At 48.1% G+C, this 25,821-nt stretch overlaps 2 protein-coding genes across 7 annotated transcripts in view; one reads left to right on the plus strand and one right to left on the minus strand.

The window, feature by feature from the left end:
* The window catches only part of LOC135906967 (ubiquitin-associated protein 1), a 106,058-nt gene that overhangs the window by 71,964 nt on the left and 8,273 nt on the right, over positions 1-25,821 (plus strand). Inside the window, exons 1-6 of one of the 5 annotated variants that reach the window (XM_070531869.1) lie at positions 10,252-10,272; positions 19,186-19,249; positions 19,436-19,554; positions 21,079-21,468; positions 22,399-22,650; positions 24,925-25,065. In XM_070531869.1, coding sequence (XP_070387970.1) covers positions 19,228-19,249; positions 19,436-19,554; positions 21,079-21,468; positions 22,399-22,650; positions 24,925-25,065 — 924 coding nt within the window. In that variant the 5' untranslated portion in view covers positions 10,252-10,272; positions 19,186-19,227. The other 4 variants (XM_070531866.1, XM_070531868.1, XM_070531865.1 and 1 more) reach the window with 4 other exon arrangements.
* LOC135906968 (protein KRTCAP2 homolog) lies at positions 15,876-18,810 on the minus strand. Of its 2 annotated transcripts, XM_065438610.2 has the most exons (5): positions 18,651-18,810; positions 18,324-18,478; positions 16,751-16,814; positions 16,601-16,667; positions 15,876-16,041 (listed from the first exon to the last, which is right to left on the minus strand). In XM_065438610.2, the coding sequence occupies exons 1-5, from the start codon at positions 18,652-18,654 to the stop codon at positions 15,924-15,926; spliced, it is 408 nt and encodes a 135-aa protein (XP_065294682.2). In that variant the 5' UTR covers positions 18,655-18,810; the 3' UTR covers positions 15,876-15,923. The 2 variants fall into 2 exon arrangements, with proteins under 2 accessions (XP_065294682.2, XP_070387971.1); XM_070531870.1 differs by lacking the exon at positions 18,651-18,810 and having other exon boundaries at positions 18,324-18,515.

Below are 25,821 nucleotides of genomic sequence, written 5' to 3' on the forward strand. Positions count from 1 at the left end.
CGCAGTAAAAACGGTGTCGCACGGCGACGTCGAACCCGGCATGCGGTGGGGCCACGCATACCCTGAACTCCCGCATGAAGCAATCGCTCACTTCACTGCACCTGGCTGTCGTACTTTGAGCTGAGTAACGAATAAATTCACTGCGACGTTGTTCGTACGTCCGTCCACGACGTTATTACTGGCGCCCATCGCAGCACTACAGTTACGCAAAGCTTCCTGCATACGGCCTACTCTAAAAGACGGTAGAATTTAACGAGACTCTACGAGTGTATAGCTTGATTTCTCCGTACACGCGTGTGTGATGTGGTGGAAATTCGGGCACCTTGAGTTTACTCGATCGCGTCTGTTGTGGACCGAATAGAGTTGTTTCACTCACCTTGCTCCATGATATTTCACGTTTGTAGCGATGGGAGAACACGACAAAAGGATCGAAACACATTGCGCATTGTGCTACGTTTCATCCTCGTTCTGTCGTTGTGTTCACCCTGCGCTACAAACATCGAAGGTGATATATTCTGCGTGTTACGGACGGGTGTGCATATGTATGCGTGCCTTCTTATCTTTCGCCCTCGACATGTATGGGAGCACGACAGGCCTTCTGCGCGGCTAACCTCTCTGCAGTTCTTCATTAAAGCCATCATTATATATCCCTCATATTGCATCGTGGAGACCTTGACCTGCAATTCTCCTTAATTTTGAGCAAAACTGCCATGGTAAATAGGATGAATGCTATATTTTGTAGATGCATGTAAGCACGACAGCTCTTCACGGTGTATACATAAAGTCAGCATGCACCAAGAACGCCCAGGCTGGCAGAACAGAAAGCTCACTTCATTCGTTGGCACCGATGTGCTTACAAGCAATGTTAAGAGTAAAATAGTGTATTCACGATGTCCTTCACAGACGTGCAGCCACCATTGTGAATACGCGTGCAAATGGCTCTTCAAGCATTTGAGGTATGTACCGTGTCGACGGTGCACGGTTGGGTTTCTATACTGATGGTACATGCTCACTGTGGGGGACTGGTCAAGAGTCAGACGGCATTAGAGGTTAAGTTTAATATTTACTAAAAACAACACGAATTTTGGGGAAGAATCGAAGGAATGAAAAGTAACATAATATACTGAGAATTTATCAAGAAATTGTCATGAAACAAACAGAAATTAATTCATGGCTGAGTAAGCATCCCTACGGCAGCGTCAGACAGAAGCAGCTCCCAGAGAAAATGTCTAGAATTGAACAATTTACGCCAAGTTGTCTAAACGGCCACAGAATAATAAAATAATCGCCGCCCAAGCACTCCGTACAAATGGTTAACCAGCGAAGCTGAAATGCGCGGCCCCGGTGTTTATCACGGGGTTAATCCTGGCGCTTCATTAAACGACGGCTTCGTAGGCTGCCGGATTCTCCGTACGCCGTTGCTGCTTGCGCTCGGCTGCACGAGCCTGTTCTTGTGCCCGGGCTTCAGCATCGGCACCGCCTAGACGAGCTCGTTCCCGGATCTGCTCGCAGCGTTACTGATCGAAAGCTGCCTCTTCCTCAGGAGTACGTACGACTCGTGGCCTACCAATTTCGGAGCCGGAAACTGCTGCGCGCGCGCTCGGCTGCGGCGGAGAGCAACGACATCACCACTAGCGCAGCTCATCCAACAATATAACAAAAGGCCATTTCACTCCCATCCATGACATCATGTTACTTGGCCCGACCGCCATAGAATCTAATGGGGATACTCCCGAGTAGGCAAGAGTGATTTTGACGTCACCGCTTTCATCACGCCAGCCTTGTCAATGGAAATTTCGGGCCAGGTAGCGTGACGTCATGGATCGTAGTAAACAGGCCTTGCGCTATCTAGGTGGTGTTGGCTAATCGCGCGCCTCTCTTTCTTTTTCACGCATGCACATGGGGTTGCGCCGGAGGAGTTTTCGGCGTACAGACGACCGACAGCTGGACGGACGGTCGAATCGGCTAGCCATATACAGCTCCGCTGTAAAAACTTCGCAGGATAAATATTCTTGTTAAGCTTCCTAGATAACCATTTATGTTCCATAGATGTCCATGGAACATGATGTTCTAAACATTGCACACATCCTATAAATATCTACATTTATCAAAAAAACATTACAAATACATACCATGGATAATATAAATCATATCCAGATCACGTTGCTGCAACTTTGTAAAGTTGTCGCCTATAGGAAAAAGTGACCTGAAACAGATGGTATCTTTAGACATGCAGAGGTTCGTAAAACATCTATCGGATCCTTGGGGTTCGCGCTATCGAAGCACATTTACAGGTGCTACAGCAGATGTACTGCAGAAAAATTAAATGCGAACACCTGAGCGTGTGGCCGAAGCCTAACTGAAGGTAGTGAGCGGCCTCGGCCAGTCATCGTTGTAGACATGCACGCACATGTGTGACTGTCCCGTACATGAAATGCCCTTGCGGAGTGCTTGCTGTACTGAATACTGTTTATAAAAAGTTTATTTGCACTATTTACAAGACAGCATAAAAGCAATCGTATGCGTTCAACACTATGTAAAAAGACAATACAGAACTATATATTGTGAAAGAGACACTTTACATGTATGATTATAAGGCACATTGCGCATAATACAGGGAAATGAAATTCGAAATGGTAACCTGAAGTTTCAATTGAAGTGGCATATTTATTGCCACTCCGGATGGAAGAGTAGATGCACTCGGCCGTTCGTTCTGAACACAGACAAACGCGCACGACCAGTGGCGAAGAAACTCCTGTTCCCCGAGGAATAAAAGTTCATCCGAGAGGAAAGCGAGCACCTCTCGCCTCAAGCGGCCCATTATGGGCCACATTGCTCGACGGCGACAGTTAGCTGCAACTGCTTCACAGCGATTACGCCAAAGGCTGAACAGGGATGCCACGAGCAGAAAGGCCCGCGAAGCGCCCGCGCGGAAACCTTCCGCTCGATACAAATTCCCGGACGCCCTGCAGGCCTCGAAACCCTGCATGGACGGCGCGCCAAAATACACGTGTGACAAGGCACTCGATTGTTGAGTGTCTGTCGTCTCCACCGACGTGCAGTTGGGACATGTGAAGACACGCACCACGCCCCAGCGCTCTAGCCTGTCCAACACCTCCTATATAGGAGATGTTGGCCTGTCCCTGGTTGGGAGCAGTCCCCAGCCGAGTCTCGAAATAAAATCGCGAAGGTGGTCAGGCAGCGTGGCCGTGGCAGTGCGCTTTGTTACGAACTTCCAACCGGTGCCACCAGTTTTACGAACTTGCACCGCTGCACCACGATTACGGCTTTGTGGTCCCGTAGCGCTCTTCACCCGTTTCGTGACAGAGCGTTGGTAGCGAAGACTCCGAGCCTGGCGTCGATGAGAATAACAAAAGGGACTTTATACATTATATACAGGTTATCATACAGGACATAAACGGATCGGCACTGGGGCCGAGAGCTCACACAAACGCGACTGTTCTCGCACGACGGCGTCCGGCGAAAACGCGTGACACATCTCACCCCAGTCGGGAGCGACCCTCTCTCCAGGTGGGGTCGGCGGATCCTGTTTTCGAGCGGCGTGTCGCTGCTTTTATAATCCCCGAGGCCCATTGTCACTCAAACGGCCCAATACAAAGTCAGCACACGACGGTCGTCCGAGGGGTCCAACCAGCGACCGCGCTGGCCACTCGGTTCAAAGTTCGCGCGCGCGGTGACCTCCCGGCAAGGGAGGTGCGGCGCCGGGCCGTCGGGCACACGCGGACACGTCAAAACACGCTGCTCCGCCGAGGCTTCTCCCGCACGAAGGCGCAGCATCTTGACTTGTGAAGGGAGAATTATGGCGCTCGCAGGATAGATTCTGCATCTTGCAGATTCGGGATCCGGGCTTGTGGTAATGGCACAACAGCATCCCCGCCCTCAGATAAGGCGCCGGGAAGACGAGCTGCCTCCACGTGGCTCGGATGCCAGGCGCGCACGTTCGTCAGGCTCGTCCAAGTTCACGTCCAGTGTCGGGACGCCAGGTAACCTCACGTGCCCAGGTCCGACTCGCCAGGACAGGAGCTCTGCTCACCACGTCGTCGCCAAGGCACCTTGACCAGCTCCGCTCGGGTCGTTCCTAAGACCTTGCTTCTCGCCACTGGTCCCGCTTGGTCGTTCTGCAGCTTGCAAAACCGACCGGCAAAAGGCAACACCCAACACGAACAAGTGCCCTCTGTCTCCCGTCAAACACCAGACAAGGCCATAATTCAAATCAACCTAACTAAATTGTTTTCCCCTTTTTTCTCCCGCTGCAACAAGAGGCAGGTGTACGATCTAGCACACAAGGCTTAAACAATCAGTTTTCAAATCATCAACATAACAAAATAGAAACAATTAATAATCAGCAAAAATAATTACAAATAGAATGGTCCCCTTGAAATCGCTTTGGACCGAAAACATACTTCTGAGGAAGCAAATGAGGTCATTCATTTTTCCCGGCGATATTTTCGCGGAATCCGAAGCTGCTTATATTTGCGACCCTGCTTATCCGTGTAGCGGCGGTACAATAAGCCAGATTCCTTGCCAAATGAAACCCCCTTTTCTTTCACTCCCCGTTTGACGCTCTTCCTCAGATCGGCTAGTGAACAATCTTCCTGTTGTTCGCGAATCAGACTTTTTCTTTCAACTGCAGCCTGCTCCTGCCGGCTGGCGGAAACCGGAGCGAGTGTGGAGCCCGCGTCGCCTAATTGCGGCGTCGAGTCTATATCGCGGCTAGCACTGCACGCGTCACTCCCACTCACTTCCAGGACCCGCTCGTCTAGGCCAGCCTCCGAGCTCTGCCTCTCCCGTGACTGCTCGCCACTCAAGTTACCGTGATCGGTCCGTGTGCCGCACCGCCTTTCGCTCACCGACGCTAAGTCAAGTTCCCTCGACAGCGGGCGCGCTTTGGATCGCGTGGGGGCCATGTACGCCACGTCGGCAAAGAATGATTTGCTCTGATCCCTCAGCAGCTGCTCCGAGCTATTTGAGAAGAGGTAGGAAAATTGCTCCGGGAGGGCGGCTGACACAGCGGCTTCGGTGTTAAGTTTCCCAAATTCTCCTTCAATGCTAACCGTTGCGATCGGTAAACAGACACTCTCCTTCTCGGCCACTTGCCGTATCCTAACGCACTCTCCCGTAAAATCACTCGAGGAGACGAAAGACGGGTGAACAACGTCCATAGTTGCTGCAGAGTCCCGCAGTGCTCGGCACTTCTTGCCGTTTACCTTAATTTCCTGCACATAGGGCTCCAATAGACGTATGTTTTTGTGAGTTTCCTGTATCGTTGCAAAAGCAATTCTCTCTGGGCAGCTTGCAGCGATGTGCCCTTGCTTTTTGCAATTGTAGCAGGTTAACGGTCTCCGTTTTTCAAAAGAACGCGTCATTTCGTTTCGCTGTTTCGGACCATCGTCATCATTCTGAGATGCATTCTGTCCATCTCTTACAGTTTCTTTGGGAAGGGACTCGTCGTCCCGAAACTCGCGACGCGTGATTTCCTTCCGTTCGTCGGGCTTCCCGTAAAACCCATCTCTTCTATCTGCTTTTTCTACGCGCACTGCCTTGCTGTGCAAGCTGCGGCGGGTGTAATACTCTTCCGCTAACTCTGCTGCCTTGTTTAGCTTAACCTCCTTTAGCCTATCTTGCAGCCAGAGCCGGACATCCTCATCAATGCAACGGTAGAACTGCTCCAACGCGATGCATTCGACAATTTTGTCGCGGTCGTCGAAAACCTCTTCGCCCTTCAGCCATTCCACCAAGTCGGCTTTTAGACGAAACGCGAAGTCAACATTCGACTCCTTACCCTTTTTTGCATACCGGAACCTCTGCCGGAAAGCTTCGGGCGACAATTTGTACTTCCGCAGTAGCGCTTCCTTCACATCACTGTAGCTCTCAAACGCCTCTTTCGATAAGCAAGTTATTACGTCTGATGCCTCCCCAGGAAGCAACGCTAACAGATTCTGTGCCCAGAGGGATCGCTCAATGCTATTCCGTTCGCACACGTGCTCAAATTTCACGAGGTATTTGGCCATATCCTCTCCGACGACAAAGGGTGGAAGTTGATCGCGTATTCTTGGAACGTTAGAAGTGAGACTAGGCGCTGGCGAGCTATTTCGGGTCTCCAACTCTTTCATTTTAAGCTCGTGCTCACGAATCTCTCTCCTTTCCTCCTTTTCCTCCTCGCGACGTTGCTGTTCTCTCCTTTCCTCCTTTTCCTCCTCGCGACGTTGCTGTTCTCTCCTTTCCCGCTCGCAACGTTCCTTCTCCTCCCTTTCCCGACGTTCATTGATATCCGCCCAGGCCTCAGCGGCTTCCTCAGCCGTTACGTCCCCAGTCCTCATGACCTCAAGGATCGCATTCTTTCTTTTGGTTGAGCCCAACTCAATGCCCAACTCCTCACAAATTTCGAGAAGTTCCTTCACCTTGTACTTCTCCATCGTTCACACTGTCCTCCTGCTGTTTACCCTTTTTGAATATACCTGCCGTACGCTACTATAACACTACTAGTAAGACATATGCAAGTATTTCACACACTGCCCTGTTTACCCTCTCAGCATCCCCTGGTTTTCAAAACACTCTTACTAGGCTTGAAACACACAAGGTTAAACACAATGCAACACCAAGTCAATCCCTGAGCTACTATAACCTGTGTCAGAGAAAGTCTGGTGTTTGAGGTAAACTTCAGGCACTCACCGCGCCGAGGTAGCTGATGCCGGTCAATCCCGTAGCTGCCATCCAGTGTTACAAACTTCCAACCGGTGCCACCAGTTTTACGAACTTGCACCGCTGCACCACGATTACGGCTTTGTGGTCCCGTAGCGCTCTTCACCCGTTTCGTGACAGAGCGTTGGTAGCGAAGACTCCGAGCCTGGCGTCGATGAGAATAACAAAAGGGACTTTATACATTATATACAGGTTATCATACAGGACATAAACGGATCGGCACTGGGGCCGAGAGCTCACACAAACGCGACTGTTCTCGCACGACGGCGTCCGGCGAAAACGCGTGACACATCTCACCCCAGTCGGGAGCGACCCTCTCTCCAGGTGGGGTCGGCGGATCCTGTTTTCGAGCGGCGTGTCGCTGCTTTTATAATCCCCGAGGCCCATTGTCACTCAAACGGCCCAATACAAAGTCAGCACACGACGGTCGTCCGAGGGGTCCAACCAGCGACCGCGCTGGCCACTCGGTTCAAAGTTCGCGCGCGCGGTGACCTCCCGGCAAGGGAGGTGCGGCGCCGGGCCGTCGGGCACACGCGGACACGTCAAAACACGCTGCTCCGCCGAGGCTTCTCCCGCACGAAGGCGCAGCATCTTGACTTGTGAAGGGAGAATTATGGCGCTCGCAGGATAGATTCTGCATCTTGCAGATTCGGGATCCGGGCTTGTGGTAATGGCACAACAGCTTCCATTGAAACCGATGCGCTATGAGACGCCGGTCAAGGGGCACCGAGGGAAGCAGGACGGCGCCCATTATTTCTACGACCTTGTGAGAGCAGAGGTCGACGTCCGGGCACGTGGCTGACAGATGTCTGCGGAAGGCTACGCTTGTCCTGTACACTGCACGCGCATCCGCCGACTGCGGTCCACGATTCACGGGGCTCGTCGAAAGTAAAACCCGCAATGAAGTGCCAAGGAAGTACCTTGCAAGGGTCTGCGCGGGGGTGCCATCATTGGCCAGGGTCCGCATTAGAGTGCGCGCAGTAATCGTATGGAGGCCGTAACTGAAACATTCGGAAAGGAGAAACCACCGCGGTCTCGGGGCTGGGCTAACGCCGGTCGCGCCAATAGCTTAGTGCCGCCCGCCCAGAAAAACGAGTTGGCACTGCTTTGCACACGTACTCCTCAAGAGACGGAGGGGGTAGGCTTAACAACGTGGCACAAGTACCGAAAGCTTCCTAAGAAAACAGATTGTATAAGCTTGTAACGCTGCTCGAGAGGAGGCAAGTCGAAATCACGGGCTGCCTGAACGTTGCTCTTCAATGTACTTATGACAGGCATCCACACGCCTAATGTATCAAAAAACAAACCCAAAATCTATTTTAGGATGCCACTGTAATGGCGAGGCGATGTGGAGACGTGCATTTCGAGAATCAATGAAAAAGTATTTGCTTTTGGAATAATTGAACCTTGCACCAGATATTGAACCGTAGTCCTGAAATGTGTTTAGGGCATACAGAAGCGACTGTTCATTGTGGACATACAGTGTAATGTCCTCCGCATATGCCGTTACTTTGGCGAATGAGTTGCCGGGTAGCGGCAGGCCTCTAATGTTCGGATGACGTTCTAAGGCTATTAAGTATGGTTCCAGGGATAAAATAACCAAAGTGGAGATAGAGGGCAGCCCTGACGGACCCCTCTCGCAACGGGGAAGGGCCTACTTTCGCGTGAGACTAGAAACAATGTGCTTTCTATATTGGTATACATTGCCCTGATCAGGTGAATAAAACTTGGGGGAAACCGAAAGCGTCTAATGTGCCAAATATATATATTCGTGTTCTATGTAGTCGAATGGTTTTTTTCTGGTCCAGAGAGACCAACAGGCCTTGACTACGGCGACCGATCGTGTGCTGTATTATGTCACGTGTGACGCACGAGTGAGTATGTATTTCTCGGCCTGGTACCGAGCACGCCTGGTGCCACGAAATAAGCGACGGGAAGATATTGCTGAGCCGGCGAACAATTACACAGGCTAAAATTTTATAATCAGTGTTTAGCAGAGTGATGGGACGCCAATCGTCGCGGTGCGTTGATGTGGGTTCTTTCTTGGGAATAAGTGTAATAGGGCATTTACCGAAGAAAAGCGGCAAGGTGCGATCTTCAGAGCACCGTCCTTGTACTCGCGTAAGCAAGGGTCTAATGGCATCCCAGAACTCCGAATAGAACTCTACAGGGAGACCGTCCGGGCCTGGGGCCGCCCCATGCTTCATTACATCTAGCGTTCCCTTGATCTCGTCACTGGATGGCGGAGCAAGGAGCGCTTGGCACGATTGGCTGGCAACGCGTGGCAGTGCGCCCAGCAGAGGATGAGCGGACGCTTGGGCAGTGTCGATAGAGAGAGTCCTTTGTGCACAACAATGCACAACAAAGTCACAAAAATCGCTGGAACCGACATCATGCGAGGCGTCCGAGTCCAAGGAATGGGCCCTTAATCCCGCCGGACGAATAAATGCGCGGCGTGCGTATCTGAGAACTTCGGGGTGCGCACACGGCGCACGCCTACAGCGCCAAGCTGCAGCTGACAGAGAGGAAGCGCGCACTAGCCGCTGGTAGCGTTCGACGAGCTCGTTCTTCCACGCGTACATAACGGCCATTGGATCCGGGCTGCGCTGAGCGATGTGCAACTTCGTCACCGTAGCCGTCATTTCCCCGGAGACGCGATCCCGGAGTGCTCGCCCCGACGCACTGCTGTGATGACGCCACTGCTCTTTTAACACATCCCAGTCATCTGGATCAGCTCCGACAAGCGACGCCTTAACAGCTCGCAGTAATCCAGTTTTGCTGTCAAGGTAGGGTAGGACACGGCAGTCGAGACGCCGTGGACCTCGAGCTGACGGAGACCCTGAGGGCAGCTCTAATACTAGTTCGAAGGGGCGATGGTCGCTTACGTATACTGGTGAAGGTGGGAGTGAACGCACCTCAGCAACATGGGCGTAGCCAGTAAGACAACGCGGTACATAGGCTCTGTCCAACCTACTCGATGATGCCCCACGACGTACTACCGTGAAGCAGTTCGTAGGCGTCAATGAGCGCAAACTGCTGCAATAGCCGACCTAGCTCCCTAGCGTTGCCGTTTAGCCTGCCCCTGCAGGGCCCTGGACATCTGCATCCGAATCGAGTACACAATTGAAGTCGCCCAAAAGAATTACCGGACGCGAACCTAGAAAATAGATCCAACGAATTGAAAAAGGTATTAAAATTCGCAGACTGCACCAGAACATAAATACTCAGTGGTCGGTTGTGTATACTGACAGAAATGTGCATTCGAATGCCAGCACGTGTCCGAGCGCGTCGAAGGTTACGTGATGGTCGCGCAACAGATTGCGGTTAAAAGAAAGCACTCACACACCGCTTTTACACGTGGTGGCGTACGAAAAGAAGCAGCCAATATTGGAAGCGCGCTTGAACATTAAGACATCGCTTAGCTTAAAGAAATTTGTTTCTTGCAGGAAGAGGAGGTTGCAAGTCGACGAACGGGCAAAGGCGACCACCTCTGCCTGCTTTTGGACACTACGGAAACCATGCACAGGCATCAAAAGTGATCACTCTGAGGTGAAAATCCATACTGCTAGAGAATTATTAGGGTACCTTTAACTGTCAGGGTTAAACTGTCAGGGTGTCAGTCTCACTTTTTCCCCGCTGGCGACCCGGCAGAAGCACGAGGCTTCCGGGGTCGAGAAAAAGCCCTCAATAGGCCCCCGTCATGGGACAGAATGTCCGAGTCGCTGGTGGAGCCGTAGTGCCTTTTCGTGCCAGCGGTGGTGAGGGAGGGTGGTACAAATATGTCCGGGCTGCCACGGCTCAAGTCACTAGGAGTACTGTCCTCGATTCTTGTCGACGACACACACGAAGAGCTAGCTGGTGGATGCGTCACACAGGGACGCCACGTCGTCATCCTGGCCTGGCGTCTCATCAATCACAAAATGGCACGCCACAGAGTCTATGGACAAACAAGGCGACAACACGGCCTCTAGAGCGTTATCCTCTGTGGCCTCTCTCGATGCAAGGGGCTCGACGCGGTGCTCACCGGCTATCTCCTGGGTACACGGTGTTTTGGCCGGTTCCAGACCTCTTCCGCCGTTCTCTTGTTCGGAGCTCGCGGGGGACGCTGCCGGCGTTCCAGCTGGTGCCACTTATAGCGCGTCTTCCTGGTCGGAAGTTAACGCAGCTGGCGAATCGGCCGGTTGATCAGGTGCGTGCGTACTCGACTAAAGCAGCGGAAAGTTCTTCGACGCCGCCTCCGAGTATGTTCGCCGCAGGGAGCAGGCGACTGTTGCGTGCGGGTCCCCACAGCGGCGGCACGGTATAGAAGGCAGCCCTTGCCGATGTGGCCATAGATGCCACACCTTCGGCAGAAGGGTGCCGTGCACTGCACACGTAAATGGCCCGAAGACCCGCAACGCCGACAGACGCGCTGCATTCCTTTGTAGTCGCAGGTCACGCGGTGGCCTGCCACTTTCAGGTATTTGGGTGCTGGTGAGCCAGGCGTCATCTCGATGCAGACGTAGCGCGTTCCGGTGGTGACAGTGGGACGCGAGCCCATCACACCTCGGCTGATGTGAAGTACTTTGCCGTACGGTGACAGCGCTTGAGCCAAGGTTTCACTGGAAACACGTCACGGGAGAAACATGACGGTCACTTGGGTTACTTGCGGGCTCAGGGGTACGATTGAGACGCGTTCCTCCTCGATGACGAGGCTGGCAGCGTCGACAATTTTAGCCATCGCGGCTTCGCTCTTCACGGTGACTTGGCATAGTTGCGTTCACCGAAGTGTTGGACGCAATACACCTCCTCCAGGGTTACTATCGAAGCCGTCGCGTCAACGACGTCTTCGGGACTTGTCCTCTCAGGGACCACAGCCATAGAGAAAGCCACAACATCGAAGGTATAGGCTTTCTGGGGTGAGAAAATAGGCAGAGTTGAACACATATGAGATGCAGACATGACAGTTTCGAACTGTACTTTTAACAAATTAGAAAACGCAAGTCTCTCGTAGGGACACTGGAAAAAAAGGGCCTATCGGTGGATAGCATGCTGTTACACCATGCATTAGAGGTCATGTTATAAGCAGCTAAACGACATAGGTACGGGCTTCTACATTTCCGAACGAAAATTCCCTGAAACATTTGCAACGAGCCTCCCTTTTTTTTTTTCACTGCCTAAATTGAGCCTACGGTTCCGGGTGTTATTTCTGCAAAATTTGACTACCGCATTAAATGTAAATCACATATCGTACACAGTGAAGCTCAGGAAATTTAGCGTTTTCCAACACGTAGTCGCATAAGCATTTTATAAGAAAATTTTCAATTACATCAACCGATATGGCACCTTAAATAAATCTTCAGAAAAATTTAGAATGTATCCCAGTCGATATGACCTCGCGTATACGTCTTTACAATGTCAGTATGTAAAGCCTATAAAGAGTCTTAATGCCAAATTGGAATGAACGACTATAAGACGTCGGCTATTTGATATTTACAAAATTCACGTTACTAAGATGCGAGTTCGGTGTTATGACAAGAAATAGACGAATGGATCGCACCTGAATTCCGGCACTCATGCCCCCCCCCCCCCTTCGTTTTTTTCTTGATAGTTGATGAAGGCCCCCTATCCATGGAGGCTGCCCTAGATCCGCCCCTGAGCCTTTGTATAATTGCGCTTCAACTGTGAGGCTTTTCCTTCGAGGAACCCGTATGGGTTTCCTTTGTAGCAATTGCTACGAACGGGTGGATGTCTGATTTTCCCTTTATTAATTACTTCTTTCCCCCTTGCGGGTTTCCGCAGAACTACTACGTCAAACACTTGCCTTTGCTTCGTGTTGTCCACAAATTCGACTTCGCCCTGCCATCTTCTAGCCGCCTGGTTAGCTCAGATGGTAGAGCGGCTGCCCCGGAAAGGGGCAGCCGCTCCCGGGTTCGAGTCACGGACCAGGACGAATTTTTCTTCAACTATGAGGTTTTTCCTTCGAGGAACCCATACGGGTTTCCTTTGTAGCAATTCCTACGAACGGCTGGATGTCTGATTTTCCCTTTATTAATTACGCTCAGTATTTGATCATTTCACTGTTGCGACAAGAGCTGGGTGACAGTTCAATAAGTTAAACACGCTCAAGTTGGCAATACTCTTCTAGTGCTTGAAGTTAAAGAAGCGCCAAGATCGAAGCGATGAAGCTGCAAAAAAATTGGAGGACGCTTAAGCTTCGCCTTCAAGAGTGGGACGCGACAGCGTTCCCGTCGACCCGCCAAGGGGTATAAGACAATGCGCTACGGCACAGCGATCACTTACGATGCGCCCCGCATCGGACTTAGCGCCCACCTATCACGCGGTGAGCGTCGAGCAACGCAGCGTTCGGCGCGGCAACGAAACGTGCGCCTGAGCGAACGGAACGAACCAAAGAACTCGGTGTCTCGGAGGGGAAACGATCTACGCCAGCCAAACGTCGCGATCGGCACGGGCAGAGAGATAGATAGTAATCTAAAGAAAGGACCGGGAGCACGGCGAAGCGTCGTCAGGGGAGAGGGAGTCCCGCGACGCGCCTGGCAGCGGTCCCAATGCGCGCGCGGCGCGCCTCCTGTCGGGGCAGCGCCGTACATTGAGAGGAGGGGGTCTTCTGTGTTTGCCGCAAGATGGCTCTGCGTGTGCGGAAAGCGCAGAAGAAATGCAGCGGAAACGCACTTCGCAACTCGTGTAATTGTGACTTCTGTACGTTACATGTTCATAATTACCGATATACACCGCAGTATAACTTTCCACGGCTCGTTTCGAAGGCAACACCGCATTCACTAGAGGCGCGTTTGCACCGCTTGGAAGCATCGAACTCGTGGCTGAGTGGTAGCGTCTCCGTCTCACACTCCGGAGACCCTGGTTCGATTCCCACCGGGCCAATCTTGGAAGTTGCTTTTTATTTATGAAGCGCCTGCCGTGATTTATCGCTCACGGTCAACGCCGCCGACACCGACGACACCGGCTTTTCTGCGACACGAGCTCCTTAACGCTATCGCGTTAAAAGGCTGCCTGCCTTGCGTGTCCAGCGCGTAATCTATCAAGTTTGCTCGTAATGTGACCCACGTTTGTGCTACGGCTTTGGATAGCTGGAAATCATATTACCGCCGCAAATGCGTCATGCGAGTAATCTCGGGCACGCCCGCTCAGAGACACCCGCGCCTCCAAGAGCGGTGCGCGGTGTTGCGTAATCAGTGGAGTGTAGGCAATCAGTGGAGTGTAGGCAATCGCCACGGGATGCGTGCCAACGAACCCACGAAACATTAACCCTTCGTATCTGCTTTCCTTTTCGTCCTCGTATTCATATCTGATAACGAGGGCGTATCTTTACTCTCTCTCGTTTGAGTCCTACCGTTAAAAGAAAAAGAAACATATATCGGGGCTATACGCACTGTGCACGATCACTATACGCCCGCATGGCATATGTTCCGTGTCGGAAGCTCGTACTAGCGATACCTACTAATTCATTCGAGAGCGCAGTCACGGGTGTGGTTTCGCAAGCACGCGCAGGTACCCCGTTTCCCCAGTTATTGCGCACAAGCATCAAAAGCAAACTTGTGCGCGCATAACCCCAACATTCAAGTCATAAACTGTTCGTGACGCCAATACTAAGTAGGCGTTTAAATGGCGCTTGTTTACGGTTTCTTCTTGAGGGACACTATACATTTTGAACCCGTTATTGTGTGCCCTCGTGCGCCCCAACTCGCCCAACATCTGCGAGGCTCTCAAACGTATGTGGCGCTCGATGCAGCATCGATCCTTGCATTACAAAGTGCGGCGTAACTTCTCATTCAGCCTGCCGTTGCCGCGGTTCTGAAGATATACATAAAGCCCCTAGGTATACACAGTGGCGTAGCAACAGGGGGGGGGGGGGGGGGGGCCGGGGGGCCGTGGGCCCCGGGTGCAAGGGGCCAATGGGGGGGGGGGGTGTCATATACGTCTGAAGACACCCCTCTTTCCGCCGGCTACACCCGGGGGGGGGGGGGGGTGACAGAAGACCTATGGGCCCCGGGTGCCAGACGACCTAGCTACGCCACTGGGTATACACCCTCGCAATTTTTTAGCCAGACCACGCGAGCATAGACCGCACGGCATGTCCGCGCCTGATAGCAGCGAGATGGCGAACACAAAGCACTTTCCGCTGCGAGCATCGTCTGCTCCGATGTTCGCATCAGGTCACACGCACTGCCAAAGTTATCTGCGCAGTCCTGTTTGCGAAAAGCCGGTGAGAGAATAGGTGCACATTAACAGAAAGCTTTAGCTCGGCCCCAACTCAGACGCTGTCTATTCATATACATGTAATACGCAGAAATGCTTTTCCGAGATAATCCGTGGCGCAGTAAGACTGATTTGGGTGAGTAGGTCTGTGGCTACTGAAAAGGCGAAGCGCAACTGGGGCGGAGACAAAGAAACAAACCACATCACAAGCGCTTGTGACGAGGTTTGTGTTTTTCTCCATCCAAGTCTCGTTGTGCCTTTTGAATAATCCATAGGTCAATTTTAACGAAACTTGGTGCATTTGAAACAAAACATTAAATTCTAGTGACTAGTGGAAGCGGAATTTCGATTTATGGATTTACTGTTTTTACAGAATTTGCCGAATACTGGTAAGCTGGAAAAAACTAGAAGCACCGAGTTTGCAAATCTGTAACTATGCACCAACAATAGATACTGCACTTCTGCAAGTTGCATCCGTCAGAACATCCAAAGCGGACAAACTTCATATATTTATATCTTACGTGGATCTGTTACAATGTTTACAAAGGTTATGCAAGAGTCCTACTCGCATATGTGGTGTAGAGAGCCATGTATAATGCATCCAGTATGTGCATTTTGGATGCACTATTAGATGTGATTTACAGAATTGCGACCTCGTTTTTCATTGCCGAGTTGAGTTGTAAACTTGATAGCTTTCTGCTCTTAAAATTTTCGATTTTTAACCTTTTTATTAAGAAATGAATGGCCTAAATAAAAAAAATCTGCTTCTAACAGTCACTAGATTTTACCTTTTTTTTTTAATGCAACAAATGCCTCATCAAATTTCGTGCTATGGTTGCTCCGAAAAATTATTTCCCCTTTCCTATGTATTTAGATAGAAGCCTCTGAGCTGGTAGAATATTAGAGTACATATTGATAGAATAGTCTCAACACAGTTTGAAACGGGTGAGCATGAGTTTATTGCACATGGGTAGCACGATGAGTTATTTGGCCTTCTTGCCTTTGGGTAGGGAATTCACAGTCACCGGGGCTGCACCAGTTCCATGGATCTTGATGGATATTCTTGAGATATAGTAGAGGGCCACAAGTGAGAAGATGAGGCTGGAATATAAGTTCCATGATACCAATAAATCAGAAATATTTCTCCCAAGATCTGTAAAAAAAGCTCTGTCATTGCTTTTATTGAGTCCAGTCACAACACACATTTTGCTTGTATTTTGCTGTTCCATATTAATCTATGCACTAAATTTATATCCAGGAGAAAGTGTGCTGTCTACAGTGTTAAGAATACCCCATGACTAATAAAATGCATAGTTGACAAGAGGCGCAATGACAAGCACGCAGAGACATAGAAAGAAAGAAAAAAAAAAGACAGGCAGACATTATATCACTAAAAAATTTATTGCACAAAGTATCGCAGGTGTTGGAGAATGTTGTATGCTACGCAAGTAATCAGTTACATGCACACTCACGACACCAAGATGGTCCTCACAAAGAGATCAAATACGATCTCGGCAGCTTGTTAACTTATTCCTATCTCTCAAATGTGTCGACACAAGCCCACGGCACGCTTTCTTAAGCACTATTAACTTTACACAAGATATGGATAGTGATAGGATTTTAGGGTGTCTTGGGGATGAGGATTATAGCTTCCACTCACCATGTTGTGACACAAACTCTGTGCACCAAGCCAGAGGCCACCATGGCAACCACCAAGCAGATGAGCACTGGCACAAGAGGAATACAAGTATGAGCTACAAAGATTACAGCAATGTCGACAGAGAGATGGCTGAAGTGGCGTCTTGCATACCTTCAGGAATCAGTTTTGTCTGGAAGTTCTTCCCAAAGAAGTGGTTTTCCATGTTGGAAACGGCCTAAACATTGAACTGTCAAGGGGGCACCATATGTGAAATATTTGTTCTACTTTCAATATGTAGGCATACTAATACCCCGAGCCATGTCTATTGGGTCCTTGCTGATTCCGTTATAACTGATTGTCAACTCTCAAGGCCTTACAGACCTGGTAGGTTCAACTCATCTTTTTCACACCCACAACATCGCTTCTGGAAAACCTATTCATGTGGAACTCAACTCATAATGCTCAAGCATAAAATGAACATCATCCTTGATCATGTTTCTTTGACAGACCTCATTTTTTTTAGACTTTTTGAAAGTGTTCTACAAGATGTGCCATAAATTATTACTTTTCAAGTTTATTTAACCTTAATTCGAAACTTCTCACCTGGTTTCCAATTCGTTTTCTCTAACAAAATGAGCTCCCCACTAAACCCTGTGAACTCGGGGTTTCAAGGTTTCAAGGTGAACTCGGGGAACACAAGGTTCCGTACTTGACCCGTTACTCATCTATACTAACGACTTGCCTAACTACATTTCATCTCGCATACAACTATTCAGCGAAGACTATGCATAATTTTTCATGAAATGTCTCAACCTAATGACAACTAATTTTCAGACTGACCTTAATGCAATTGCTAAGCAATGCAAGAAATAGTGCATGGTACTGAACATTAACAAATGTAAATTCATGCACGTAACAAGATCTAGCCGCGAGTTTCAAACTTACTACCTTAACATTTTAGAAGCAGTGGATTCTTACGGAACCTTGGCATTCACATAACAAATGCCATCACTTGGGCCACTCGCATTACCTACGTAAATAAGAACGCAAAATGAATACTTCGATACATCCACCGAAACATTTCACAAGCGCCTACAACACTTAAACTTTTGCTTTATTTAACTTAAATTTGCTCAAAACTCTAATGCACCGCCATAGTCTGGGACCCTGCTCACGAACTGTTAATACACCGACTAGAAATTATTCAGGGCACCTCTACCTGCTTAATCCTATCAGACTATAACTGCCAGTGTAATATGAAACCTAATCTCGACCCGCCATCACTAGCACCATCGCAAAATCTCTCGTCTCTGCGTTTTTACCCACATATTTACACACCCTTACCTGCTTGACAAACTTAATTTACCTCCCGATTACACATCATATCGGCTAGACCATCGTCACGGGGTTGATATTTTGTCAGGCGGAACCAATGTTTTTCTTCGGTAATTCCTATAACGAACATCTCAGGCATGTAATCGCCTTCGTATTGCATCACTTCAAGAATTCTCTAAATAATATTGTATATTAGAGCCATTTACATTGTATACCACTGTACTATTGGTTTTTATTTGTTGCATTATTACTCCTTTGTTTATTTTTCTTTGTACTGATTTAACCACACACTTACGTAATACCTATGATTCTAGGATATACTAAATAAATAAATGTTACTGTCGCTGAGTGCTAATCAGTGCAAACCTCGATACCACTGTAGCCACACTTAAGCGTGCTAAAAGGATACAGTGAGAATGAGCATGAACAGCACAGATCCAAGGAAGCCGCCAAGAATGGTCATCGGTTGGCTCGACGCCAGGTGAGCTTTATAAATTTGCATCGCCGCGAATAGCAACATGAAGAGGCACGATGACAGCACTGCTGACGTTCCCGTAGACACCGCTGAAAAGTTCGAGTAAAACATTAGGCGCATTTAAATGGCAAGAGGACCACGAGCGGCGAACTATCTGCACATATAACAAAAGAATTGCAAAAGCGCTATCACACACTACTCCGGTTATCAGATTTGAAGGGGCACGAAGATCACATAGGAACGCAAGTATACAAGACTTACCCATTATTTGACCTGAACGTCCTTCTTGTGTTTAAACAGAAGCCCTTTGACCGGCTGTTTGAGGTCTGGAATCAACCTTTATCAAATTTTCTTACTCGAAACTTCTCGAATCAGCATGACACGGTGGCACAAAAACAACTCCACCGGCGTCAGAAGGCTGGGGCTGGCTTGCGTGACTGGCTCGACTTGGATTCGTTCTAGATAACCATAACGAGCGCTTGAATCCAACGCGATCCATACCAATCCACTTAGGTAAACGCGATTGCTTCTGTCACAACAAACTCGTGCCTTCCTTGTTCGCCAGCAGGAGCAGAAAAATTTACAATGCTTGAGCGGTAATGAGAAATACTTGGTGCTTTTATCAGAAAGAACCGCTATCCCTGTCTTCCTGGGAAACCTTAAACATTGATAAATAGGTACAGTACTGAACTTGGACATCAGTTTCGTGATGGTACAAGGGGTGCAAAGCGCTTGCAGATTCACCGTTTGTTGATAGACTGTCTCGTGTGATTGCGTTGTTTCATTTCTTTGACAGCGGGAAACAACTTGGCAATTTCCTACAGTTCCCACTGGCCTAATGGCCTCATCACGGAAGGATGGTGAGTGGTGTCACGAAAGTTTCGGCTAGCAGAACGTAGACGTTATAGAGCTGCGTCGGCTGAGATAAAATTCTCCTCTCGTAGTTCTGTTGATATTCGTGCCATGGTTTCACTTAGGGATGGCGAGTGTTCGGTTAGTCTTTCAGGAGACGTGCTTGCTCACTTTTTGCCATCGCCTACATGTAGTGGTCTGCTACCTGGATGGAGTACAAGTGAAGGTTTCAGAAAAGTTCAGGCCACCACGCAGGATAGTGCTTCCAATGGGGCTCACTAGGAACTTCTACCCTCAAACACTGCATGAAAACGTAAGTGAGTTCTGGAACCTGTTTATGAATGGTGCGTAAAGGTTAGAGGTTTGTGTAGCGATTGTAATTAACACTTATTTTAGAATGCTCACAAATGTGGTGCATGGGCAACGTCACCATTTATAACACCGCCCCTGTGGCGTAATGGCTCTCATAGGAGCATGTTATACAACTAACATGTGCAATCACTTACGTTGCACGCACCTGATTCGCATTATTTATTCAAAAAAGGGGAACAAAAGCAATGTCATTTTCTTGAATAATGAGAAGAATGCATTCTGAAGCGTGTTTGATTAGCAAAACAGACACATTCATTCAAGATAGACCACATGAATGCTATGTGTCTTCTTAAATCGCTGTTTCGAAATGAGACCAAGTATTGCATTCCTAATTTTACCCAGAGGCTGTTGAAACAGCTCAAAAAGAAACAGCCTGTTTAATGAACACAAGGAAACTAAACATAGTGAAACAGGAACAGGAAGGAAAACAAAAGGAATCCAAAATGTTATCAAATGTAAGTGTGTTATACTCTACCTGAAGTTAACATAAAAAGGCACTCAAGTGATGTCTGTAACTCTGAACTCCTTTATTGCAACAGTAGTTGGTTCCCCAATGCCCGAAACTTTGTATGAAACTTCTGAAATCCTTTACAAATTCCATGAACTGTGAGCAATGACAACAACATATGCCATGGTGTAGCAGAATGGAAAGCAGACAAACGTTGTTTGAGCATGTAGCTATTGTCACAGAAAGAGAAAGAGAGAGAAAACAAGGATGGAAAAGGCAGGGAGGTCAACCAGAAGAGCATCCGGTTTGCTACCCTACACTGGGGGTGGGGGAAAGGAGAATAGAAAGAGGAATTGCCACAGAAAAATGTTGCATATGGTATATGTACTCTCCACTAATTAAACAAGATATGAATCATTGCACAATGCCACAGTGCAGCAAATGGCTGTTGAAGCACTGTTTCGAGCTCAACTGTTTTAACAGTTAAGGTTGGTTGGAGAAGATAATCAATGGACCTTTAGAATAAAGAAGCGATGCTAGAGAGAATGGCAAACATTGTCTGAAAGATATGATTGAGAGTTGCACTTAACTGGTCTCTGCATGTATGGTTGGCAGCATTAGTAGTACACTCATTTTATGAAGTTGCACCCAACACAAATATGCCTTCATAATATTCAATATTTGTTATAAGCATATATTCATTGCATGCTAATATGGGCTAGAAAATGTGTAGATTTACCGTTTCATATCAAATAATTTGTTATATCTATGTTCATTATATTGAGATCTGACTTATTAATTTATGGGTTTCACATCCCCAAACTTGTGGGTAGCACGGTGGAGTATATCAGCCCTGCTATAGCATTGAAGAACTGAAAATGCTTCCATAAGTACTGGCTTAAGACTTCTATTTGTCATGGAACATGTTTATGTTACGCTACCATAGTGTCTAGACGTGGCATACCATGATTTTTGTATTTTATTTTTTTACTTAATTTTTTTTCTTTCTATTTTCAGTATGACTTTGATCTTGAGCAGAAAACTATTGAGTCTGCCGAACGCTACCGCCAAGAACAGGAGTCCAAGCGGCAAGCTCGAGCAGACCGTGTGGCAGCAGACATTCAGCATTTCACTCAGTTGACAACGCAAGACCGACCTAGTGTGGGCGATGTGAGCCCTAGTTCAACAAATTGTGTGCCTGCTGCAGTTGTCACTGCTGCGGCAGTTACATCTGCTAGCATTCTGCAGCCTGCACTCGCTCCAGAGACAGCTGGTACTGCTGCACCTCAGTCCACAACACAGAAGTCATTCAGCTTGGCAGAATTTGAGAATGACAGTTCAAGCCCCTTTGATTATGTTGAGCTTCAGACAATCAATGAGTTGGAAGAGCTCAGTTCAGTCTTTCAGGTGAGATAAGCTACCCTTGGATGCCATTTATACCTTAATTACTTATATCTGCCATAACAGCTTTTTAGCTGCTGCCCTTCTCCACAAACCTTTCTGTATGAGAAATAGTATTAATGCATATCTTACAAGGGCTGATCGTCAGCAGTTCATGACTAGAAGGGTACACAACAACCCAGGAACTGGCTTATAGCCTTTCGAATAGCATGAAGGCGCAGTACGTCTTGCGTCATACTTCATTTCTTCACCCCTTGGCTTGTTGTCACATTGGAAATTGTATGATTTTCTCGACTGCCAAATATTGTGGTTATTTAATCTGCCACCATCTTATTATTTGAGATTTATGTGTGATGCAAGAATTTCATTAAAGTAAGTTTCACTTGACATTATCATACCATGAGCCCGAACCATCACACAAGAAAGAAAACATCTGGCTACATCTCTGGTGCTTGGCTAAAATTTCCTAATGCCACTGGGCAATAAGGTTCCAAAACAAGCAGTGAGTTTTCATTACTTGAACTAGGAATGGTGTCCTTGTTTTACTATGTTAAACATGTCAAGCTGCAGCAGGGCTGTTTATTAGGTAAGTTATGACAGAACAGAAAGAAAGTGTGTTTTGTAGTGAGAACCTGGCTACAGAAAAAATTTAAGGTAGTGATTACGTCAGTGGTGCGACTATCATGCATCTAATGTGCTTGGACAAACACAAATGAGACCATTGGCCACAATTTAAATGACATTGTCGTTAATCATTGTCGTTAATCACAGGAACACTTTGCAGCATAACTTCAGCGTGGCAGTCACCTTCAATAAGAAGTGCAATCAGCAGCAGTACATCTGCCTTCTTTGCTAAAAGCAGCATTAAGGCTTAAAGCAATCTTATCTGGTAGCTGAAGTGTACAGAGTGGTTGCTAACTGAGTAAATCTGTGCAGGGCATGACAGCGCAGTCGCCACAAGCTACCGCTGCAGAACCAGAGTATCCTGCTAGTGGACCGACGTGGCCAGACCCACAGGCCACTGAGACGCCGGTTGTAAAGAAAGGCAGCACCAGTGCTCCCTTGCATTTCTCAAGGAGTGCTTCAGATGTCTGCACCTCTGGCTCTGATGACAAGAGTGTCAGCCAACGTACCATCACCCCACCTCCAGAGCATACACCTCAGAATGAACCAACACAAGAGGATACAGTGAGTCGCATCCAGCATTCTGCCTGGCACAATGGCAGATGGTCATAGTCATGAGAAAACCATGTAATTATACCGTATTTACTCGAATCTAGGCCGACCCTGATCCTAAGCCGACCCCCTAAAGTCCGAAGCCAACAAATATACATATATATATATATATAGTACCTCAAATGTAGGCCGAACAAAAAAGCGAGGACAGCGTTCACAAAATGCAAACAGCATTTATTGAATCTGAATGTACAGAGCTCATTCAGTGTCGTCGTCACTGCTAGACTCATCGCTGTGTTCCTTGTCACTGTTGCCTTCAAACAGTGCACTATCTTCGGTACCGTCAAGCGCATTAGATATGCTGCACTTTTTAAAGGCGCGCACGATCAAAGTACCTGGGATGTCGTCCCACGCTGCAGCTACCCAGCCCGCCAGCTGCGATATTGATCCACGTTGCCATTAGCATGTGGTCTTCGTCAGTCAACCAATCCGTGTAATATTTCCGCAGACAATCCTTGAAAGGTTTGTTGATGAACACATCAAGTGGCTGCAACTGGCCCGTCATGCCGCCCAGTATGACAGCGAGGTCTGTGTTCGCTTGGGCGAGCGCAGCCTTCATGTTGTCAATCAAGTGCCTGCAGTAAGAGTCGACGACAAGGAGCGAGTTCTTTGTCAAAAGGGCTCCTGGACACCGTCGCCACACAATCTTTACCCACTCTTCCACCATCGCACCCGTCATCCACTCGTTCTCATTTGTCCGCACAATGACATTTCTTGAGAAAATTTCTCAAGCAGGCAGTGTCTTCTTTTTAAATATCATATAAGGAGGGAGTTTATGTCCATCAGCTGTGCAGCACAGCATCACAGTTGAGCGCTGCTTCTCGTAGCTTGCAGAGCGCACCTTCACCTCCTAGGCACCCTTTTTATTCACGGTGTACGCCATTGGCATATCAAAATACACAGCCGTCTGGTCGGCGTCGCCGATTTGCCCAAGGTTGTAGCCTGCCGCTTCTCTTTTGCAGCACGTAGCGCTGAAAAGCTATCAGCTTTTCTTTGAAATCGCTTGGCAGCTTCTGGGTGATTGAAGTGCGACGTCGGAGGCTGAAGCCGAAGCGCTTAATGAATTTCTGAAGCCAGACCCGGCTGGCTTTGAAATCCTTTGGCTTTAGGCCTCGCTCTCTCGAAAGTTCCCTAGCTTTTGCTTGGAGCACTTCTGTTGTCACTGGAAGGGCAGCTGCTCTTTGCGTCCGAACAAAGATGGCCAAAACTGTCACCAGTTTGTGGTGACGGCCTTTCTTTGGTCCGCTAAATGCCATCCTCGTTGCGGCGCAGGCAAAAAGCTGCTGTCGTCCCGTCCAACGACGGACGTTTTTCTCATCGACGCCGAAGTCCCGCCCGGCTTCAAGGTTCGACGATGCCTCTGCGGCTATCACAACTTTCCTCTTGAAAGTGGCACTGTAGTGGCATCTCCTGCTTGGTGCCATCGCAATAACACCACGCCGCACACTGATACAGCCGACATGACACAGGTCAAAATGGCGACCTCACTTGTGTACGGTTGGCTACTGGCACGGCTAATAGCAGCTGCGATACTGACTTTTCTAGATGGCGCTAGCTATGCACCATATTTAGCAGTTCCAATGAAAAACTTTTCAGATGAAACCACATCAGAGCCCACACCACCCTTGAGTGCAGGTGCACACAACAATATATGGCATTAATAATTTGGTGCACTTTCTCTGCAGAGCACTGATTGCCAAGTGTCTGTCGCATCTGTCATATCAGGATTGTGCCACATAGCCCCGTTCTGTATTTTGCATGTACTCACAAACCGCGCTCCCTGTAAGATTCACACTACGTGCTTCGATCCTTGCACTTGTGCAGTATGCTGCCTTTGTGCCTGTGTACAGCCCCTCCTTCCATCCCACTTCTGGCTGCACACATAAGTTCTAGCTATGTGCATAAACAGTTGCTATAGGTAAGTGCACAGACAAACAAGAAAGATGAATGGATGAAAGAGTAGTGAAGATGAAGATGAAAGAGTAGTGACGGTTGAAGGAAAATGGTGGAAATAAAGGATGTGTGCTTTTATGCAGCTTTACGTAATTGACACAATATTAGAGAGATTGTACTGCTCCTGAGTGGAACTGACTACAGCTTTTGTGTGGTTTGTTTTGTGCAATGAAGGGGATTCCAACAATTACCCACTGCACTAATTTTCTTTTTTATTATTGTGATCATTGTAGTTGCTGCCTTTTGAAATGTCTGCCTTTCACGTAGCCCCAGCCCCAGCATGATCAAGCAGCAGCCAAAGAGACTCCAGCAGAGGCTCTCTCTCCTCTTTTACGCTCCCTAATGGATATGGGCTTCGACAAGCACAGGGCTCAGCGGGCCCTGCAGTCCCAAGGAAGCACAGATGACAAAAAGGTATTCCTTTAGTGACCTCCGTTTCTGAAGCTCTGATACAGTTGCATGACTATAGGCTGTTAGATTTATATTCTGGAACCATCTTGTTAGCCTCATATCACCTGAAATTTTTGTTTTTTGTGAAGTAAAACACTTGAATTGCATTTAACTCTTTCCTTATAGAGCCCAAAGGAATCGATCAATTTTATCAATGTTTCTTTTTTTTTTTACATGTTAAACATTGCCATCAGAATTTTCCCATGAGCAAGGATGCATACCGTATGAAATGACAACTTCACTTAGCTATTCGTCGGATTTAACAATTATATGCATGTTGAGAAGTACTGAAAAATAAAGCTTTGACTGGAAGTATCATCAAAGCTAGCCTCCATTGCTCCTAGCAGTTCCACAATCACACAAAGCAAAATTTATGCTTTGGTCGACTCAGTAACATCACCTTTAAATGGCAGCAGGAGTGAAAACACAAAAGCTTTTGTTAGATACTCTAATTTTCTGATCCATAGTCTACACTGTTTTAATGATGTTTTAAATATCTTAAATACTGAAGAGTGCATGTAGTTTCAGTAATTGTGTTTGACTAATGTCAAGTGCAACTTTGTTTTTCTCCCGTAGGTTGCTTTTATCCATCGCCGCTTCGACGTCAAGTGTACGCCTTATTACGAGCTATGATTCCCAGCATGCGGATTTTTCACTCACACAAGAGCATGCAGTAGATTTCAGATCGAGCTTTAAGACAAACTGGACTGACAGTCTAAT

This window comes from Dermacentor albipictus, chromosome 1, assembly GCF_038994185.2.
Source record: "Dermacentor albipictus isolate Rhodes 1998 colony chromosome 1, USDA_Dalb.pri_finalv2, whole genome shotgun sequence".
In the NCBI taxonomy this organism is placed as follows: domain Eukaryota; kingdom Metazoa; phylum Arthropoda; class Arachnida; order Ixodida; family Ixodidae; genus Dermacentor; species Dermacentor albipictus.

Excerpts from the sequence above, each read along its gene's own strand:
- LOC135906968 (XM_070531870.1), bottom strand. The coding sequence starts at position 18,509 with ATGCGCCTAATGTTTTACTCGAACTTTTCAGCGGTGTCTACGGGAACG. Across the intron at positions 16,815-18,323 it reads TGTTCATGCTCATTCTCACT|GCCGTTTCCAACATGGAAAA; the intron begins GTATCCTTTTAG and ends TTCAATGTTTAG. Across the intron at positions 16,042-16,600 it reads AGAGTTTGTGTCACAACATG|CCTCATCTTCTCACTTGTGG; the intron begins GTGAGTGGAAGC and ends CTTATATTCCAG.